At 52.5% G+C, this 20,306-nt stretch overlaps 2 protein-coding genes across 6 annotated transcripts in view; one reads left to right on the top strand and one right to left on the bottom strand.

The window, feature by feature from the left end:
* The window catches only part of DVL1 (dishevelled segment polarity protein 1), a 71,390-nt gene extending 57,187 nt beyond the window's left edge, over positions 1 to 14,203 (top strand). For 2 of the 5 annotated variants that reach the window (XM_044445278.1, XM_044445280.1), the window contains 7 exons: positions 135 to 211; positions 856 to 923; positions 1,718 to 1,867; positions 5,215 to 5,346; positions 5,812 to 5,979; positions 6,707 to 6,913; positions 10,303 to 14,203. In XM_044445278.1, coding sequence (XP_044301213.1) covers positions 135 to 211; positions 856 to 923; positions 1,718 to 1,867; positions 5,215 to 5,346; positions 5,812 to 5,979; positions 6,707 to 6,913; positions 10,303 to 10,721 — 1,221 coding nt within the window. In that variant the 3' untranslated portion in view covers positions 10,722 to 14,203. The remainder of the gene's footprint in view (positions 1 to 134; positions 212 to 855; positions 924 to 1,717; positions 1,868 to 5,214; positions 5,347 to 5,811; positions 5,980 to 6,706; positions 6,914 to 10,302) is intronic. The other 3 variants (XR_006416197.1, XM_044445279.1, XM_044445281.1) reach the window with 3 other exon arrangements.
* Positions 14,204 to 14,228: 25 nt separating this feature from the next.
* The window catches only part of TAS1R3 (taste 1 receptor member 3), a 7,097-nt gene continuing 1,019 nt past the window's right edge, over positions 14,229 to 20,306 (bottom strand). Inside the window, exons 2-5 of the mRNA XM_044445283.1 lie at positions 19,215 to 19,994; positions 17,975 to 18,178; positions 17,207 to 17,327; positions 14,229 to 16,906 (exon numbers count right to left, since the gene is read on the bottom strand). Coding sequence (XP_044301218.1) covers positions 15,981 to 16,906; positions 17,207 to 17,327; positions 17,975 to 18,178; positions 19,215 to 19,994 — 2,031 coding nt within the window. The 3' untranslated portion in view covers positions 14,229 to 15,980. The remainder of the gene's footprint in view (positions 16,907 to 17,206; positions 17,328 to 17,974; positions 18,179 to 19,214; positions 19,995 to 20,306) is intronic.

The following is a 20,306-nucleotide window of genomic DNA, read 5'->3' as shown; positions in this document are numbered from 1 at the left end:
GTGGTTGGAAATGTTGGGAGCTGGGTCCAAAAGCGTCCGGAGAAGTCGGTTTTAAGGGATGCCGTTGGAGGACGGCGCCAGCTGTCGCCTCGGAAGAGGCATCCCGGAAACGAACCTTTTGTGCTGGGCTGCAGGTGAACGAGGTCAACTTCGAGAACATGAGCAATGACGACGCCGTCCGGGTGTTGCGGGAAATCGTCTCCAAGCCGGGGTAAGCTCTGCCGCGGGCCCACGCTTGCGGGGAACGGCTCGTCGTGCGAAGAACCGGGCAAGCACCCAAGTTCCTCCCTGAATTTAGGCCAGCGGGAGACAACTCTCTCCCCAGGGAGATCCTAGGAGAAGGCCGCTGTTCAAGCATGGCTGGGCCGAGAGTTCATTTGCTGTGGGACTGTACCATTTCAGGCAGCTGGCGGGAGGGAGGAGAAGCTGGGAGATGATGTTCTGGATGCTCCCCCAGCAAAAAAACATGACTTTTGCCCTTCCTGCATATAGAAAGCTAGTCTTTCAAGATGCAGACCTTTCTCCTGGAGATGCTACTTTTCTACCAGCAGGGACGTGTAGTTCTGTTTCTTTATTTAAGCGCTCTTTGCAAGGCAGAGTATTCGGTATTTTGACTATGCTACTGCTCTTGCTTTCAAGCAGTGTAGTCCAGCTTGAAACATTTATTAAAAACATGTATTAAAAATGTTTTAATAAATAAATAAATAAAAACCGGGCAGCTGACCGTGTGGTTTAGCCTAGAATCGGGGTGGGTTGCTGTCAGAATTAGAATCCTGGAACCATTTGGATGCTAAAGGGAAGTGCTCAGAAATGCATTCTTTGGCTTTATTCTTTTCTCCTCCTTTTCTCTTCCAGCCCCATCAGTCTAACTGTGGCCAAATGCTGGGATCCAACTCCCCGGAGTTACTTCACAATCCCCAGGGGTGAGTTAGCAGCCATCTCCACTGTGCTCTGGGTTTAGGGGTCTCGCTTGGACTGTGGCAAGAGGGACCCTTTGATCATGGGGACCCCTGTGTGACACTGTTCAGTGGAGGAAACAGGGCAGACAAAAGAAAATGCGGTATGTGCATTTAACCGTGTATTTCAGTGTAGGGTTGTGTGCAGGGCTGGGACTCTGGAGATTGGAGTTCTAATCCTCACTCAGCCTTGGGACTCTCAGAGGGACGTGGGACCGATCAGACTCTCAGCCCAGCCCACCTCACAGGGATGTTGTTGTGAGGATCAGACTGAGAGGTGGAAGATTACGTAAGCCACCTTGAATTTCTTGAAAGGGAAAAAAGACAGGATGTAGATATAAATAGCAATAATATGAATTTTAAATAATATAAAAATATATCATTTTATAAAAATATAAAATGTGATGCCATCTCTTGCATGCACTTAGGCAACTATGTACTAAATTAATATTCCTCCTTTTTCCCTTTTGCAAGGAAGAGCCTCTCTATTTTGTCTTCACAACAACCCTGTGAGGTAGGTGAGGCAGTGATTGACTGACTCAAGTCACCCAGCAGACTTCACGGCTGAGTGGGGACTAGAACCCAGGTTTTCCATGTCCCCAGTCCAAAGCTTTAACCACTAGACCACACTGCCCTCTTTGCAGCCTAGTAAACAGCAATCCGGCTAACTGCTTCTGTGGTTTGATTTGCAAAAAGGGTTTGCTAACCCACTTCATTTTTATCCACCCTCCCCTTTCTCTCTCTCTCTCTCCCCTTCCCAGCTGAGCCGGTACGGCCAATCGACCCTGCAGCCTGGATTTCTCATACCACGGCCCTGACGGGAGCTTACCCCCGTTACGGTATGAGTCCTTCCATGAGTACGGTCACCTCTACCAGCTCCTCACTAACAAGCTCAATTCCCGATTCGGAAAGTAAGTCACACTGCCGCCACGACCGGGCAGGTTTTCCTCCTGCACAGGGCTGGCAGTGTAGTACCAAACAAGCGAGCAAAAATGCAGACCCCCACCCAAAATAAAAGCACCGGTAAAACGGCCATCTTTCCTTTGTGGGGAGCATGAAACTTGCGGGAAGCCTGTTTTCCTTCGAGCCGAGGCATCAGCGCTTCCTCGTTCGGTTCCGTCACTGGGCAGCGACCAGCTTCCGAATTTATTTATTCATTAAAAGCTTCTCTATTTTCCATCCCCTACAGAAACATCTCGGGACGGCTTGCAATAAACGCTGGCCTCACTTTGGGAATCAAAAAGGAGAGAGCAGTTGGCCTGCTGGGTGATTCTTGTCTTTGAGTGACATGACCTTAGTTTAAAAAGAGTTTTAAAAGAAAAGAAAAATCCAAGGTGCTCGTATCTCGAGCCAGGATGCCCAACCTCAGAGCCGAGGGCCAGATGCGGCCCTCCGAGTTCCTTGGAAAGCCACGCCCCTTTCCCTGGCCCCTCCCCCTTTCTCCCTGTTCGGAGATTTCCTGGCTTCTTCATCTCCCTCCAATCAGGCCAAGACAGTGGTCTTTGGACTAAACGCTTGAAGTTAGTACAAGCCAGTTAGACTGGCTCTAAAGGGCGAAAGAGACAAATTCCAAACATTGACCCCCAAAGAGACAAGCCTTGCAGGAAGAAAAGAACCCCAAATACCCACACATGTCTGTGGCTTCCTAGCCAGTCCTGCCCCCTTTAGCCAAAGCTGGATGCTGGGATAAGTGATGCCTGATTTACCTTCCTCCTTGTTAGCATGTTCACTTTGCTTCCCACGGGATCCTCTGGGACCACCTGGCTGATTTCTGCAGCTGTTGGCATTGGCTGCAGTGTCGAAGCCCACCTTCCCCAAGGCAGAATCTGTCCCCACATTCCTAGAGGGCTCTTTTGCAGGGCTGCAAGCCTTGTTTATTCCATTTTATACTGCCCAATAGCCGGGACTATTAAAAAAAAAACAGAGAGGAGCAATTTGAAAGAATAAAGACCAGAATAACAATTGCTATGATTCCATATAGAAGCAAAGAAACATAGAAACAGGGCGAGTCCAAAGGGGCCTCCCAGGCCATCTAGTTTGACCCCCAACTCCAGCCGGCTCCACTCATGACATGCCCGCCATGTGCACGTCCAGCCTGTCCTTGAGCACCCACACCGATGGGGCCTCAACCACCTCCCGTGGAAGCCCATTCCACACCCTCGGGGACCTGACTGTCAGGAAGCACTTCCTGGCATCTAAAATAGAAACAATGTGCTGAATTTTCTTTCAGGTATGTACAGGACTTCGTTGTAGCTCCTTGAACAGTCCCGACTTAGAATCAAGCCAACCTGGTTACAGATCAAGCTTACTTGAAAAGCATTTTTCATAGAAACATAGAACAGAGCGAGTCAGAAGGGGCCTCCCGGGCCATCTAGTCTGACCCCTGGCTCCAGCCGGCTCCGCTCATGACATGCCGGCCATGTGCATGTCCAGCCTATCCTTGAACACCCGCACCGATGGGGCCTCAGCGACCTCCCGTGGAAGCCCATTCCACACCCTCGGGGTCCTGACTGTCAGGAAGCGCTTCCTGGCACCCAAATGGAACCTGGGTTCCCTGAGCTTTGCTCCGTTGGAGCAATTTTACACTGTTAGCCCAGCTCCAGGAACTTGAAACGCCTTTCTTGAGCTGAGCAGGAGAGCATGACTCGACATCAGGTGCTTCTGTACTTTTCATATGTTGACCCTGCGAACCCCAAGAGCTTCTCGGAACTGGAACTGGAACTTAGCCGCCGGGCAGAAAGGGGCTCCATGCTGCCGGTCGTAGAATCCCTTTCTCAACTGTTTCACCCCCATCTTGCACAATCCTGGGGCAGGGATTGGCACGGCGGGTCGGTCTGGCCGTCCGCAAATGACGCTGTGACGGTGTTTGCATTCCTTTGTGGCAGCCGACGTATCGGAGCCTTGGAGAGACGAGCCGGGAGCTCAGGAAAGAGGCGCCCTCGTAATCGTGTTGACGAAATGAGGGCTGCCTAGAAAGCTTTACAATAATAATTGTACGGAAGACTTGGCGGCCTGTCAGAGGGAAAACTGGCACGGTTGAGAGCGCGAGGCCGTGCAACTCGGAGCATTTGAAGTCCGCTTTCCTGTGCTGTGCTGGGGCCTCCCTTTGTGACTCGGGCCGTTCCCCACCATCGCTGGGGGGCAGGGATGGCTTTTCCCTTTATGGTCCGTGGTTGCAGGGCAAAGCGTTCTGGTCCAGCGTGATCCACCGAGCTCCGTTTGCGGCCCAAAATACCTTCTCCAGGTGGAGGTAAACACTTCTGCAAGCCATGGGGCTGTACTGCCAAATCACCACCGTGCCGCCAGTTGGACTGCAGCACCTATCACTCCTAGCCAGCACAGCTGGAAATGATGGGGATTGCAGTCCACCCTTCTGCAGGACACCAGCTTAGGAGAGGAAGCGCCCAATTTCACCCAGATCTTTGGTATCAGAGGCAGAGAATGGTGGGCCTTTGGATGCATGAAAATGGGAGAGTTGCTTTGCTTCCACAGCCCCACTTTTCTTAGCCCCCCCCCCCCCAGTTTGTTGCTCCCCACATCTTCAATTTGGAACGTCATGGAACAAAACCCACACGATGCTTCTCTTGCTACTAACCAAACTAACTTTCAGCTGCAAAGCAAGGCATGGACCATCACTCGTTGCCTGCAAGAACCCAGGAGGTTTGTGGGTAGACGGCAAGGGCCGGACGGTCACTTTCCTGGGCGTGTTTGCACGTGTCTGCATTGTCTGAACTTCAGTGCTCTTGGTCTGTCCTTTTCGACGGACAGCGCAAGCCCTGAAAAGCAGCATTTCATTAAGAAAGACAATCTTTATGACCCGTGGGGGAAAGGGTGTCTCTCTTTACCACTGCAGCTCCGGAAAAATCTCCCAAATTGTTCTGGATGCCCCGGGGCAGCTCAGGCCTAGAAATGGGAAGTTTGGTGTGTCAACAGACTTGGGGATTGCTTGGTCTGTGCAGTGGGCATCCAAGACTTCTCCTGACCCTGGCTTTCTGGCAACTCTTTGGGTTCTGGTCCTTCAAATCCCTCCTCGCCTGAGTTCCGCTGAAGCAGAGTTGCATGGAGGGGAATGTATGGGTGGATCGTGCCTCGAGGCCCTGGATCAGCCTATCTCTTACTCCACTTCCCTTAAACATGGGAGCCCGGAGTTTCTCAGCTGCCTCTCTCGCTTCTTCTGCCCTCCCACACCCTCCCCTCCCCTCCCCTGGCTGCCCCATCCGTTCCTGGCAATGATCTCCAGCCTTTCTTGATTCCCTAGAACTGGACGAATCGCCCTTGACTGTCAAAAGTGACATGGCCACCATCGTTAAAGTCATGCAGTTAGCAGATTCGGGCCTCGAAATCCGGGACAGGATGTGGTTGAAGATCACCATCTGCAACGCAGTGATAGGTGAGCTTCATGTGCTCGGGAAACATTGCCTCACAACTGCATTGCCCAGCTTGGGGTCCTCCAGATGGTTGGGGACTACAAGCCCCATCACCCTTGGCCATTGGCCATGCTGCCTGGGACTGATGGGCATTGCAGTCCAGAGCATCTGAAGGGTTCCAGGTTGGAAAAGGCTGACCTAGATGTAGAGATGTGAAGTCCTGGGCTAGCAGGGAACTAAAAATTTGGGCAAAAACTTTTTCCCAGTGGAAATCAAATCAAAACAAAACAAAACTCTCCTTCTTTTGCTGGTGGTTTCACAGTGGTCTTTTTTATATATATATAATTTAGGGTTTCACACTGTGAAGCCCATTTGTGCAAAACAACAACTTGGTTCAGCGGAACTCCCGTGGCCACGCAAGCCAACCTCGCAGGGTGGTTGTGCAGTTGCCACGGTAGGATCCTGAGCCACCTGCTTCCCGTTCCCAGGAGCAGATGTGGTCGACTGGCTTTACACGCACGTAGAGGGCTTCAAGGACCGACGGGAGGCCCGGAAGTACGCCAGCAGCATGCTGAAACACGGCTACCTCAGGCACACTGTGAACAAAATTACCTTCTCGGAGCAGTGCTACTACGTCTTCGGAGATCTCTGTGGAAGTAAGTCAGGCCCTGTGTCCAGGGCGAGCTAGTTTGCCCCCTCAGACCACACGCCCCTCACCAGGTCCGTCTGCCTACGCTGCCTGGAGAAGACAGAAGCTGTTGTCCACGAAATCCCAAGGACACCGCTGCCGCCGCCAGCTGCCCTCGAACATGCTGGCCGGAGCTGCTGGAAGCTGCAGTCCAGAACATCTGCAGGGCGTTGGGTTGGAGCAGGCTGATCTGCTCGGGCTGCCCAAGGAGCTGCTCGGGGCAGACGTTCCCCTGGCCCTGCGGGGATGAGGTCTGTTGCCTGGGCCGCCTGAACAGCACGATGGGCAAAGCGGTGTCCTGGGGCCCCTACGACAACTCCGACGAGGGTTAATTTTGGAAGTTTTCCAATTTTCCAAGGGTTAACATACACAGATTAGTATGGGGCCCCCGGGCAAGTAAGTGCCCATCAGGCCCAGGCCTCACGACCGCCCTGTCGGTTGCCCGCCTTTATTAATTAATTAATTAATTAATTAAAACATTTTGATGCCGCCCCATTCGCCGAAGCCTCGGGGCGGCTTACAACAAATAAGTTAAATAACATTTTAAAATATGTACGTTAAAATAAATTACAAATATACAATACAAAATAAGCCGCCCTGGCCAGAAAAATTCAATAATATTAACATTTAAAATGCTGCTTGAATAAAAAGGTCTTTTATCCTGCTAACGGCCTGCCTGACGCTCTCCCCGCTAGATCTGGCTGCACTGAACCTGAACAACGGTTCCAGCGGCGCTTCGGACCAAGACACCCTGGGTCCCCTCCCACACCCGTCTGCGCCGTGGCCACTGGGGCAAGGCTATTCTTACCAGTACCCTCTGGCTCCGCCGTGTTTCCCACCGGCCTACCAGGACCCGGGCTTCAGCTACGGGAGCGGCAGCGCAGGGAGCCAGCACAGCGAAGGTAAGCTCTCGGAGGGCGGGGGTCTTCCGGCTCCTGTCCATTTCTGCTGGCTGTCGGCTTGAGCCCCCTCCGCTCCCATTTCCGTTCCCCGCTTTCTCTTCTCGTGCTCCTGCGTGTGCCTCCTGCATGGAATAGAGAATGGCCGTTTTCCTCGGGCGGCTTTGCAGAAATCTAGCGGTTTGCCCGCTCTCCAGACCCAGGAGCTGATCTGTGCTTTCTAGCTTCCATGGCTGTGTCCTGCGGGTGGTCTCATAAAAGTCTGGCTTCTCATCCCAAAGCTATGCCGGATTGATTGCAGATTTGTATTCAGATGTGTGTGGTTCTTTTTGCCAAAGTCAGGGCCGGCCCTCTCCCTGGGCAGAGTGCGGCAACCTCAGGCGGCAGATTCTAGGGGGCAGCTCTGGCAAAACCGTGCGTCATTTGCCCTGTGACTGGTAGTCCTTTCACACATTCGGGAGGGTAGAGTTTTCCATGCAATGCAGCCGCTCCTGCTCCCACTTCAGAAAGTTCCCTGCAGACCTCGGAGCAGTGGAAGAGACAACCTTGTTAAATGAGGGTAACATAGGTGTAAAGTTAAAATAAAATATGGAGCCAGTCTGGCCAAGTTTAGCATCTCGGATGGAGGGTGTAGGTTGAGCTGGCTGTGCTGAAACTTCTTCTGTAGGAATGACAGGCACCTGGGAGCTGCTCAGGGCTCAGTTTGGCGCTTGTTTCCGTCTCCTCACGCATTTGCGGGCCGTGTCACTGTAAGTGTGCGAAATCAAAAAGATCACTCATTCTGGCATCCATCCGCACTCAGGATGTATGTGGCCGCAGCGATGCCTTGCCTTGCTACATGTTCTAGCTAGACTGCTGCAATATGCTTCCCCCGGGGCTGCCCTTGGAGATTGTTTGGAAATGGCAGCTGGTGCCTTCCGGGGCATGCTTGGAGGACCACGTCTGAGGACAGTCGCGTGGCACCAAAATTAGCATGCCGAGCTTAAAGCCCCAAATGGCTCGAGTGTCTCTGAAAGGCCCCCCGCCCCCCGCCCAGTGTCTGAACTTGCTCATAGATTATAGTCTTTGCCCGAGGCCCCTGCTCTGTGCTCCACCACAGAAAGGGGTTTGTTTGGTGGAAGTGGAGCATCTCCCTGCCTGGAGGGGCAAGATCTTGTCCCTTCTTTGCTTGTTTCCCAGGAGCAATTCCTTGACAGATTTTAAGCTTCACTTTCTGAAGGTTTTGTTTGTTTGTTTTCTTTATCTAAAGCTTTTATAGACTGTCCATCTACTGGCATCTCGGGACGGTTTACCACAAGCAGGCCTCGCATTGTCCTTGTGGTTTAAATGTTTTGATATTCCTTCTGCACACTGCCTCGTGGGCCTAAGGGCCAAAAGATGGGCTGCAATGTATTTTTATTTCTTGTTTTAGTAAAACAATGTTCCCTTCAAATGGGGGACCCATTCATTCTGCTCCAGGTGCCCTATAAAGGGAGGCAAGTCATACAACATGAGCGAGCTATGAAATAGCCTCTGATCTGCATAGACAAAGTTTTTTCCCAAACAGAGCTGGCATAATGTGGCGGTGCAGAGAATGAACTGAGAATCGGGAAGTTCTGAGTTCGAATGTTGCCTCGGTCATGAACTCACCTGGTTGCCTTAGGCTCGCTGCTCTCACTTAGCCTCGATGTCCAGTGGAGGTCCGGGAAGAAGGAACCCCAACCTGCTCCACTCTCAGCGCCCCCTGGTGGTCCTTTGGGTGGGAGAGGTGCAAGGGAACAATGCCTTGGTCCAGTTTTCCAAAAATAATTCCTCCCCACAGAGTCCCCAGCCCTCTATGGTACATCTGATCCTCACCTGCAGGGGCTTCCCTACCAGATCCGTGAGCCATTCTGAGATCGCCATGTGGTGACCCCTTGACTCTGTGTTGTCTGGGCTGATCCAGACGACTTCTTGGTGCGGGACAAAACGCACGACGGATACTCTGCTGCTTTGGCCTTTCTGAACTGGTTTGCTGCTGTGGCTGCTGCTGTTGTCTCGATTCTCTTGCCATGGGGATCTTTCTCGGTAACGCTTTTTCCCTTGTTTTGTCCTGAGCAAGCCTTAGACTGAAGGATTTCATAAAGGAATGGCTAGGATGGGTAAGCATCTCACACCTCCATGTAAACAACGATTGATCCATGGCATGATCATCTAGATTCTCATGACCTCCGTCTCTGCCCACCCTGAAATTTCTAGCTTGCTTCCCGTACTCTCTCCCTGCTGTGTATCCTCTTCTTTTGAGTTTCCCCTGCCATCTTGGCCAAGGCTCTACAGGGCACCAAACTTCTAATGGAGCTCAGTTGGGGATTCCCAGCACTGATCAGCAGATATCAGTCAACAAATAACAGTTTACAGGTGGCCAGATTTACAAAGAGTGAAGATACAGCTCTTCTACCCATGGAGAGCTCCAAGAATTCCTCAGCACCATGGAAAGCGCTGAGACGTTGATCTCTTCAGCACCATGGATAGCGCTACAGGTCTTTCAGCACCAAGGAGAGCGCTGGTGGTTCCCATTCTTCCAGCCATGGAGAACTCCAAGAATTCTTGAAGCTGTTCTCCCACCCACCGCCGCATCCCCACCACACGCTGCACTCATGAACCCAACTTTTCTATGACATCCAAAATGGGGGAATGTGGTGTCAAAATGTGCTGACAACCATGATCTTCCAACCATGTTTTGATGCTGGCTTCCAGATCGTGGTTAGCACTTCAGTGTCAAACCTCACACTTCCCCATTTTGGCTGAGGTGGGGGACTATGTTTTAATTTAGATGGGATCGGAGGCACCGGAAGGAAAGTATCCATCAGCAAAGGTTGGGATGTCCCGATTGACTGAAAGACGGAAACAGCACTGGTCCAGTTAGAGATTCTGCTTCAACATTTTGATGCGGTGCCCACTTGTAAACAGAAATAGAACTTGTTGATCTGTTGGGGCTTCTCAGATAGAATAATTCCATGAAGCACTATTCCCCAATTGCTCTGGCGGGGTTTGTTGGTTAGATCACAGACTGAACCTTTGCCCTGGCTTCTATGTTTCACCTACCCCTCCCCTGCCAGGTTGCCTTTTTCCAAACAAATGTTGTGTCATTGCTTCTGCGGATCATACGACCTGGTATTTGAGCATCCATGCATGAAAGAAAGTCGTCTGCTTTCGTCCCTGTAGTTGTACCCACCCCGACCCCATAGCCCTCCATAGCATGCAAACCTCTGCGAACCTTTCTGGAAGCTGTTTCATCCTTTCTGGGGGGGAAGGACCGAGGGTCTTGTGGGGAAAGGCAGTGCTGAGCCAGCCTACACTCCTCTTTTCCGTCTGTTCACATCCCGTCGCCCTCTCTCTTCTCCCCCGCCCCGCCCCACCCCACCCCGCCCCAGGAAGTAAAAGCAGCGGCTCTAACCGAAGCAACAGCGGGAGCAGCCAGAGGGTGCTGAGCCGGGAGAAGGATTGCAAGTCGGCCGGCAGTGGCAGCGAATCGGATCCCGCCACCCGGAGCGCCGGAGGGGGCAGCGTCGGGCGGCGTGAGCGGCCCGCCAGCCAGCTCAGCCGCCGCAGCCACGCCTCCGCCTCCCCCAGCGAGAGGAGCCCCCGCAGCCACCACTCGTACGGGCCTCCGGGTGTGCCCCCGCTGTACAACTTCCCGAAGCTGGGCTCCAAAGTCTACGGGACCAGTGGTCCCCCGGGGGGCCCGCCGGTGCGAGAACTGAGCTCCGTCCCTCCCGAGCTGACCGGAAGCCGCCAGTCCTTCCAAAAGGCCATGGGCAACCCGTGTGAATTCTTTGTTGACATTATGTGAACGGAAGTGCCTTCGGAGAGTCTGCGCGGAGGATCTCTTGTGAGGGTCCCTTTTTCGTTTGTGAATTGATGTTGGGCGTTTCGAAAAGAGATGGGAGAAGAGAAAGAGAGTAATCCCTCTTTGACTGTCCTTTGCATGTGCCATCTTCCAGACTCTGGCTTTGTGTTTCGCAAGCAAAGAAGAAAGAGGGGTTGTGGGATGTTAGATATCTACAAAGCAGTGGAATCTTCCCCCTTTTTTTCTTTCCCTTTTTCCCATGATTTTCTGAATGTGATAGATTGGTGTTCTCTTCACATACCATAACGAGTTTCGTTCTCTGTGGCATCTCTTCCCAGTGCAATTTTAATATGTCCTTGGCTTCATCAAGGAAGTGTACCTTATATTGTACCTTTAAAAAGAAGAAAAGAAGCAACCACACACTATTATCCAGTCATGCGTATTTGCACCTTTAAAAAAAATGCTCTTGTTTGTTTATTTTGCTCCAGCCAGGGAAAAGAAATGTCTGTTTTGTTTTGATTATGTTTTAATGTTTTGCTATAAGGACAGTGTTAGACACCAGCTGTAAAACCTAGCGCTTGTTCAAGCAAAATTGTGTCCCAGTGGTCCTTCCCCAGCTGTGGATGGAAATCGGACTTCCCGTTTGCTTGGGATCCTGGGTCCTGGCTTCGCCCTGCCGGTTCTGTGTGCACAGCGGGTGCCTGGATCAGTGCCAGGTCTTTACTCCAAGAAGGAAAAGCCGCTTGGACAAGGGCTGTCCCAGGAAACTCGGCCACGCGTCTGCCCACCTCTGCCCTTCTTGCTTCTCCACACAAGCGCCCAAATTCAGGGCTTTGGGTTTTCCACCCCAAACCACAAACCCTTCCTGCGTGTCGTGTCGGGCATTCACGTCCTGATCGAAGAAGAACTGTAGTGTTAGATCCAGACAGCCTGGCCTAGTAATCTCCAGCCCAGGCAAGGGAGAGTTGTGGGTATGGCCTCTTGCTCGCTCGCCCGGTGGGTGGCGCTGTTGCTCTTTTCCCCAAAGGGGGCACCAGAAATCCCTTTTTCGTTGCTTTCTCGCCTGGATCCGCTGGAGGGAAGCTTCCTCTGTGCTGGAGGGAAGCGTGGCTGTGCACGGAGAGAAGTCTGTCCTGTTCCCATTCGGGGAGTGGTTAATGCGGCTTGCCCCTCCAGCATACGCTTTAGAAACGGTGCAAGGTGATCCTGAAGAGAGCGTGGTTTTCGGAATGTGTTGGAGGCTAGGAGCATCCTTGGAGGTGAGCCTCCGAGCGAGCGGAGTTGCTCCGGAATAAGGCGCTGGCTGCCGTCTCAGGCCTTTGACTGGCATGTCATTTTGTAGCCCAGTGTGGGCTTGGGCTCAGGTGAGGTTTGTCTGATCTCAGCAGCCTTCCTTTCAGCAATTCCCCTGTCTGGACTGTGGCCCTGGCACCCCGGTAGGACGGGGGGGGCGAGGACTCGGTGTGACTCGAGGGTGGGGGCACAGAACTGCAGGTCCAGGAACGAGGGACCGTCTGCAAGCGGAGCAGGTGCTTTTTGCGTGGTGCAGGAAGGGCATCTTGCGTTCTTCCACGTGGGTTATCTTTCCCTGACTAAATTAAAGGGAAAGAGGAAAATCTCTCCCTACTCCTGGCTGGAATGTCACAGGATCGTCTCCCCGCCGCCCGTCTCGAGAAAATGTCTGAGACTTTCTTCAGCACTCCACCCCCCAACACAGACCACCATGCAAAAATTTACCTGTATGTCCCCCACCATTTGGGGGAGGCAAGGAGGAAAGAGAGGGCGAGTTAAGGGGAGAAACAGCCACAGAGGTAACTTGGAAGAGTGGGGTTAAAAAGAAACAAGTCTGACTGGCAATATCATGTTGTGTGAGGTGCCAGCCAGTTGGTTGTGCCCTTTCCCAGCATGCTCCATTCCAGTTCCCAGCCAAAATTCGGTTTTCTGCTGGGAGATGGCAGGAACCCCCCTTTACAAGAAAAGAGGGTGGAAAGACTGATAAATGATTTTTCCATGCACGGATGTTGGGAGTGTGGCGCTTCGCCTTTATGCTGGATCAGCTGCTCTTGCTGTCTGTTCAAATGACGGCTGTCCAAGATCTTGGATGGGGTTAATTTCCCAGGCCTGTGAATTAATTTGAGATGGGACTTGTCCTCAGGCAGAGCCGGGATGGCGCAGTGGTTACAGTGTTGGCCATGGGACTCTGGTCCCCCGGGTTCTAGTCCTCACTCAGCCGGGAACCTCACCACTGACTTCAGTCCAATATCTGACCCTTAGCTTAGCCTACCTCACAGGGCTGTTGTGAAGATAACATGCAGACTCTTCTTAGCCACCTGGAACTCCTTGCATGAGAGAAAAAAACTCAAGATATGCATGTAGCAGTGAATTTAAAAAACACTGATCTAGCTGAAATGTTCATGCAGCATTTTTTATTATTATTGTGTTGTATGTTTATCCCTCCTCTTTCCCTCTGGTGAGGAGCCCAATGCAGCTTTCAAGGGTCTCCTCCGCTCTGTTTTTATTTTCACAACAGCCCTGAAAGGTAGGCTAGTTTCAGAGTGAGTGACTGGCCCAAGGTCACCCAATGACCAAGTGGGGACCAGAACTGGGTTTCCCAAGTCCGCAGTCTGGCTCTCAGACTGCACACAACCCATTGTATACTTTCCCCCCGTAAATCTCCGCATGAAAAGTTTAATATGTGACCCCCTTGGGCTGTGGGGCTGAACTTGATCCAACTTTGCAATATGGTCCTTCGTGTACGAAGATGTCCTACTGGGCCCAGTTGAAAGCCATGTGTGGGATGTGTAGCTTTGGCTGATGACAGATGTAATATTTTCCAGGTTGAAGACAAAAAGTAATATTCTAAGGATTACATCAGTCTTCGCCCTTCAGAGGCCTGGCCGTCTCCCTTGATGACCTCGTGTTTCCCCTCCTCTTTCAAAGTCATTCATCCCTGAATGTTTTCTCCAACATGACTGGACAATCCCCTCCTCACCGCATAGCTTCAAACTTCTTGTCTCATTCTGGTTCTGAGTCTGGTCTTAGGTCAACTTGGTGACCCCTTCAGTGGGGGAACTGACAACCTACTGAAGAATTCTGGTGGAGTTCGCTTTGGTTTATCCTTTTTAAAAACTGCATTTAACTGGATTGCAACGAGTAACTTCAAAAGAATGATGAATTCTAATCATTGATTAGAAAGATGTGTAAAGAATTTATGTACAATAGAGAAAATTGGAAAGATGTTCCATAAGGATAAAGGAGATGGAATTCTTTACCTCCTTCTCCTAGAATTGGTTCAGCTCCAAGACATAATGGCATGAACTGCACAGTTCCCCATTTTAAATGGCAATTCCATACTTTGAATCCTTTCTTTTTGTAGATATTGTATCAAAAACTCAAGTTGTCTGTATAGTTAATATATAGCTACTTATGTGTAAATGCTATTTTAAAAACTAAAAAAAAGCTTTTAATTTTATGTGAGAAATGAACTCCTATGTCTTTTCTTCATTTGCGGCGATACTTTATGAGAGGCATAATGAGGTGGTGTGTTTGTTTGTAGCACAGTTGACATAGTCTTCCTGTCCCGAATTTTTAGCAAGGAAAAGGTTGCCATTTTCCCCTTTTCTGCTTGCCCCCTGGGGTGTGTGTGTGTGTTTCTTTGGAAGTTGAGTTCTCATTTCTGGTCAATTACCTTTCATATGCAGCAAGCTTTCCCTTCCGCTACAGACAGTACCCTCTGGTTGTGAAAAGCGACAATAATTCCAGGCAGCCTTTGCTCAACACATTATCATGTTAATTTCAGTTGGCTCCTTGCATTAGAGTACCATGAAAGAGAGTTGCTATGAAGTTGTTTGAAAAGCAGAAGGAAACTCAATATATATGTAGCTTTGAAAAATGGGTATTTTCTCTAAAAACTAAATTAACATTGCAACTTAAATCAAGTATTTACAAAAGAATTGTGCTTGTTTTTGTGAGGCGATGGTGTGTCTGGGGTGCTCTGAATTGCATCAGTATTTGATCACTGGAAAGTACGTTGTAATTGGAGCATCTTTGTTTTATAATAAGTGAGCCTACCATCAGAGAGAAATGTTGTTTCTTCTATGTTTGTGTAGCCGGCATTAACTTCTAAAGTGCTTTAATTTCATTTCAGTATAATCTCTCTCTCTCTTAGCTGGTCTTCAATGCTTTAACAGACTTTTCCTTCCTAAAATGTCCTAGAGGGTATATCATTTGCTGACTTTTTGCATATTCATTTCAGGTTGAACCCAGAAGGGGGAACTATTTGCATGATGGGCCAGTACTTCCAGTTCTGTTCATGTCCTTGGCAAAAAAGCGGGGACGGAACCAATATATTTGAATGTCTGAAAAATTAACCTTTTGTATTACACCTTTGCGTCTCCCCGGGCCGTCTTTACGCCTGGGCCTGATGGGCACTTGCCTGTGGGCCCCATACTAATCTGTGTATGTTAACCCTTGGAAAATGGGAAAACTTCCAAAATTAACAGTCGTTGTAGCTGTCGGAGGGGCCCCAGGACACTGCTTTGCCCGGGGCCCGTCATGCTGTTAAGGCAGCCCTGGCGCCTCCCTCTAAGCAGTAAACAGACCTGGTTGCAACCTCAGACTGGGACAAAGGTGGTGAACACAATGGATGATACACTGGGAAACCTCTAAATCACAATCAAGGGGGATGAGAGCGTGTAGATCTGCATCAGGTTTGCATATGTAAATGGATATGCGTTGATGCACTTTTGGAAATGATTAAATGTACGAAACTTCCTGCAAGGCATTTCTTCGCAGTGGGCCGGACCGTCCGGGTGATCTGAGTGGCTCGCTCAGTTTGATTTCCAGGTGCGAAGATGAAGGAGTAAATTCCCGGCCTGTTTTCTCCCTTTGCATGGCTCCTGGGGTTGGATCCACAGAACGTGTATGGGATTTAAGGCCGGACTAATGCCAGTGGTGCCCAGGCTCAACTGATTTAGGCTAGGCTTGACTCCCTCCCTTCAAACAGAGGAGGCCAGCACAGCATGGTTGTCTGCCGTAAGCGGGTCGCATTGGCCACCCCCTTGCCAAGTCGTTCCTACTCTGCCTGGCGCCCATCCTTGCCTGTCTCTATGCTGTTTACAGTGACGGATCTGTATCTACACGGGACTTAAAACAAACACTTTAAAGCACACACCCCGATTAAAATGCTGTTAGACTGATGATCCACTCAAGTTCCCCATCCGCGGCCCGGTCCCTGTTTCCCTGTCGGAGCTCCCCGTGGAGTTAATCTTGGGAGTCTTTGCTCCGCACCTTTCCTTGGTCTTGAAAATAGTCGGGAGTGTTCCATTCCGGCTTAAAGTGGAGGATGTAGCTCTTGGGCAGGTAATAGGTTGCGAGCTGCCCGAAGACGCATGCTAGGACGGCGCCCATGTGGACGGCGGGCCGGTGCACCTCCTTGACGGTGGCGTAGGTGGGTATGAAGATGACCAAGGTGAGGAAGTAGGCGATCGCGGTGAAGGTGATGCCCCGGGCGATGTTGTACTTCTTGGGTGGCGTCCCCACCATGAACGTGCAGAGGAAGGCGGTGAGCGCCAGGAGGCTGTTGTGGCTGTGCACGACGGCAAAGCCAGCCCAGGACTGTATGTGGCAGTGGATGAGCACCTGGGTGGCCAGGAGCTGGTGGTTCTTCACCAGGACAGGTGGGGCGGCGTAGAGGTACCCGAAGCAGAGGAGGGCCTCCGTCAGGAAGCTGGAGGCCACGATGGCCCAGGGCCGCCTCTGGATCAGGGCGTGGAGGCAGGTGGGGCGGCTCTCGGGGAAGTCGTGGGCCAGCATGATCTGCAGCGCCTTGGCCGTGAGGGTGGAGAAGCAGGGGTTGAGCCCCAGGGCGAAGGCCGCCTGCCGCGCCTGGCAGATGGCCGGGCTTGGCTTCCCGACGTGGAGCCCGCTGCTGACGCAGAGGAGGGCCAGGCCGAGCAACGCCAGGAGACACATGTCTCCGCCGGCGGCCTGCACCGCCGGCGTCCGGCGGTTCTTCAGGAAGAGCGCTGCTGCCAGGCAGGAGAGCACCGAAGCCGAAAGCGAGAGGAGGAGCAAGAAGATGGCGAGAGGTTCCAGCCAGAAGAAGTACTTCTCGCCACGGTTGTAACACCGAGTGCTGTTCCTGGGGGACCACTGGCTCTCGGGGCAAGGGGAACAGGTGGAGTCATCTGGAAAAGAGCAGGGCAACGGGTGATTCAATCCATGAATAGCCCAGTGTTGCTCAGTTTTCAAATTAGTCTTTGAGAGAGAAATACCTCCGTGTTTCCCGCCCACTGGGGACTTATTCTAGAACTCTGGTTGGAAGGAATTCTGTTCCTCCGGTGCTTAGATATTGTTACCTTTTAATATGGCAGAGCAGAAAGACCGCCCTGCAATGTCTGGAAGATCTGGAAGAGGTGGATTTCACCGCCTCTGCTCAAGAACGGCTGCAGGGCGGAAAGAGGGAGGTTGGCCCAAGCGCTTCTCACCTGCGGAACTGCTGAAGGTGCCGGACTCGCAGCCGATGCAGTCATAGCAGCAGAGGTGGAACCCTTTCATCCGACGGAGCTGCCCGGGCTGACAGGATGTAAGGCAGTCTGAGCGGGGCGGCTGGGCGGAAGGGGAGACGAGAGCAGCGCCATCAGCCCCTGCCCTTGGGGTTCCTGGCTCAGCTTCCCTTTCCTCCCTCCAACCACCACCAGACGCGGGTCCTTGCTTTGCAGAACGCGCTCTGTGGATTCCCGCCACGAATCCCCCAGCTGAGCAGCTTTGCTGAACCCGGCCTAGCGCCGACTCCCCACAACTCTCCCTATGAGCTCATTTGGGTCCCAATCATGCTTCCGTTCCACACACGCTCCTCATCCCACCGGGCGCTTGGCTACGCAGCCTGGCTCTCGAGGGAGGGGCTGTTCTCCATTCAAGGACCCCCCCTCCCCAGTCTCAGCAGCCTCTCCCTGAGGCTGTCTCCCTATTGCTCCTGTCTGGACCTCCTCCGTGTCTGTCCTTGGGCTCAACTCTTCTCATACCGTCTCCTTCCTTTGCTTCCCGGGAGCTAGAAGAACTTCCTACTTCTCAGTCCCATTCACGTATTCGAATCCACACAAGTGGAAGGACTAGTTTTCTGCCCGAGCCCGCCCTTATGCTTGCTCTCAGTATGATCAGCCTCCACCAGGAATAATCGACCCGAGGCCCAAATTCTGATCTGGAGAAGGCACTTGGAGTGGCGTCCGAGGCCTTTCTCTCGCTTGCGCCTTTACTTTGTGATCTTTGGTGTGGAACTGGATCAAGGATGGATCAATGCTCAGCTTGTGGCTGAAGTTCCCGACAGTGAAATGATTGACCCGGTGGCCCTTCCAGCGCCACACAATGATGTCATATCCCGGGTTGATGCTGTGGGACTGGTCAAAGTGGAATGACTGGTTGCTGACGTTGATGCTGATGGTCTTCAGCTTCTCCAGCAGCTGCAAGGGGAGCAACCGGGACCATATGAGTAAATCCCAAAAGATGTGGATTTGCCCTCTTCCCTTGTGCCTCCTGGCTTGGCCTCCATCCTTGGGAATGTCCTAGGCCAGTGCTGGCGGCCCTTTTAGAGACCGAGTGCCCAAACTGCAACCCAAAACCCACTTATTGATCGCAAAGGGCCAACACTGCAATAAAACCTGCAAACAGGTTTTGGTTTAGAAAAAACACCTCACAGCCGGTCCAAGCAAATACGTATATTTCCCCTTGCAGCGCACTGACCGGCCATGCGAAAGCTCAGACGAGTCGCGGCTCGTGACATCACTGCCTGGTGCCGCTACTCCTTTCCGAGCCTGCGCACGGCCCCTGTGTGCGCTGTTACCCGATGCTTGGCTGCTGGGGCGACGCTGGGGCGACCGGGCTCGCGTGCCGACGGAGAGGGCTCTGCGTGCCCGCTGTGGCACGCGTGCCACAGGTTCGCCACCACTGCTCTAGTCCCTTTCGAGGAGGAAAATGCAGCACTACCATCACTGAATGGAATAGAAACCCTGCTGTGGAACACCGTCCGATTCACACAGAGCGGAATCCCCAGTGCTGCATTTTCCTCCTCTTTAATAAGGAGGAGGAAATAATAAGGCGCTTTAATAATAAGGCGCTTTAATAATACAAAAAGTAAAATAAAACACAGCATCCTGAAAATTCAACTAACAATAAAACCCCAATTAAAACAGTCAGGTCTTAAAACATTGGGAAAATCAAAAGGTTTCGGCCTGGCACCGAAAAGAATAATGTGGCGGCTCCAGGCAAACTTCTGGGGAGCATATTCCACAATCGGGGTGCCACCGCAGAGAAGGCCCTTCTCTGGGTAGCCACCCTCCTAATCTTCAGGGAGGGCACCCAGAGAAGGGCCTCTGCCCCACATCTCATGGGGCGGGCGGGCACATTTGGAAGGAGACGCTCCTTCCGGTAACCAGGAATAAGCCGCGTGCCTCCAACTCTGCCAGCCCCATCCGAACCCTCCTGCCGCTTCTCACGCACCTGCCATGGCTTGATGCTCCTCTTCTGACACCACCCAAGGCGGCAGTGCAAAGCCTCGTGGAGCGCGTGCGCCACGCTGTACACGGCGCTGTACACGGCAAAGGTCTGCCGGTGCGCCAGCACCATGCTGAGGTCCTGCTGGGTGATGTGGTTGCACAGCTTGCACGGCCTCCCCAGGACGTTGGCACCCACGCGGCGGGCCTCCTCCTCGGAAGCCTGGCAGAAGTCGTCCCGCTGGCTCTGCTCCAGGAGACGGTGGACGTAGTCCTGGAAGCCCGGGACCTTCCCTCCCTTGATGACGAACCCGAGGACCGTGCCGACGGACCGGATGTTCTCCAGGCTGATGACCACTTCGGACATCACCCAGGCTTCTGTGGCCAGCCACACCTTCTTGCGCAGCCCCAGAGCCAAGCACACTTTGAAGAGGGCCCGGACCGGCCGGTCGTGGGAGAACAGGATGACGACGTTGACCTTCGTGTCGTTGATGGACCTGACCGCTTGCTGCAGCTTCTTCTGCAGGTGGGGGCTGGCCATGTCCGCCGGGATCAGCCCCTCGTAAGCCACGCAGATGCCCTCCTTGGCCATCGCGGAGGACAGCAGGCTGAGGCCTTCCCGCCCGTAGTCGTCGTCGCTTCCCACGATGGCGATCCAGTTCCAGCGGAAAGCCAGCAGGAGCGCGATCATGGCTTCCAGGCCACGCTTGTCACTGGGCACGGTGCGGAAGAAGGAGGGATACCTCTCCTTGTCGTTCAGCGCCTCTGTCGTGGCTCCGTAGCTGATCTTGGGGAGCAAGGGCGAGGGTCAGGACAAGTGTGCAGGCCGACAAGCTCCTCTGGAGTCCCGTGAGACTTACTCCCAGGTGGTGCGATAGTGGAATCGGGGCTCACGGGGACACAATACCAGCCCGGTCTTGCCGGAAGGGATGCTGGCCTCTCTTGCCACCCTCCAGTCTGCAGCCCACAGTGCAGTGGGGAGAGACAGGGATGGGAAAATGCATTTTCCCAGCAACAATGCACTGTTCCCAGTTGTGCCGCAAACCCTTTCGGAATGACGTGGTCTGGAATGGGCTAATTGGACCCAGGAGCTTTACAC

This window comes from Varanus komodoensis, unplaced genomic scaffold, assembly GCF_004798865.1.
Source record: "Varanus komodoensis strain SLA01 unplaced genomic scaffold, ASM479886v1 scaffold48, whole genome shotgun sequence".
Taxonomy (NCBI): domain Eukaryota; kingdom Metazoa; phylum Chordata; class Lepidosauria; order Squamata; family Varanidae; genus Varanus; species Varanus komodoensis.
The sequence above is the reverse complement of the archived record's forward strand: the minus strand, read 5'-3'. Positions and strand labels throughout refer to the sequence as shown.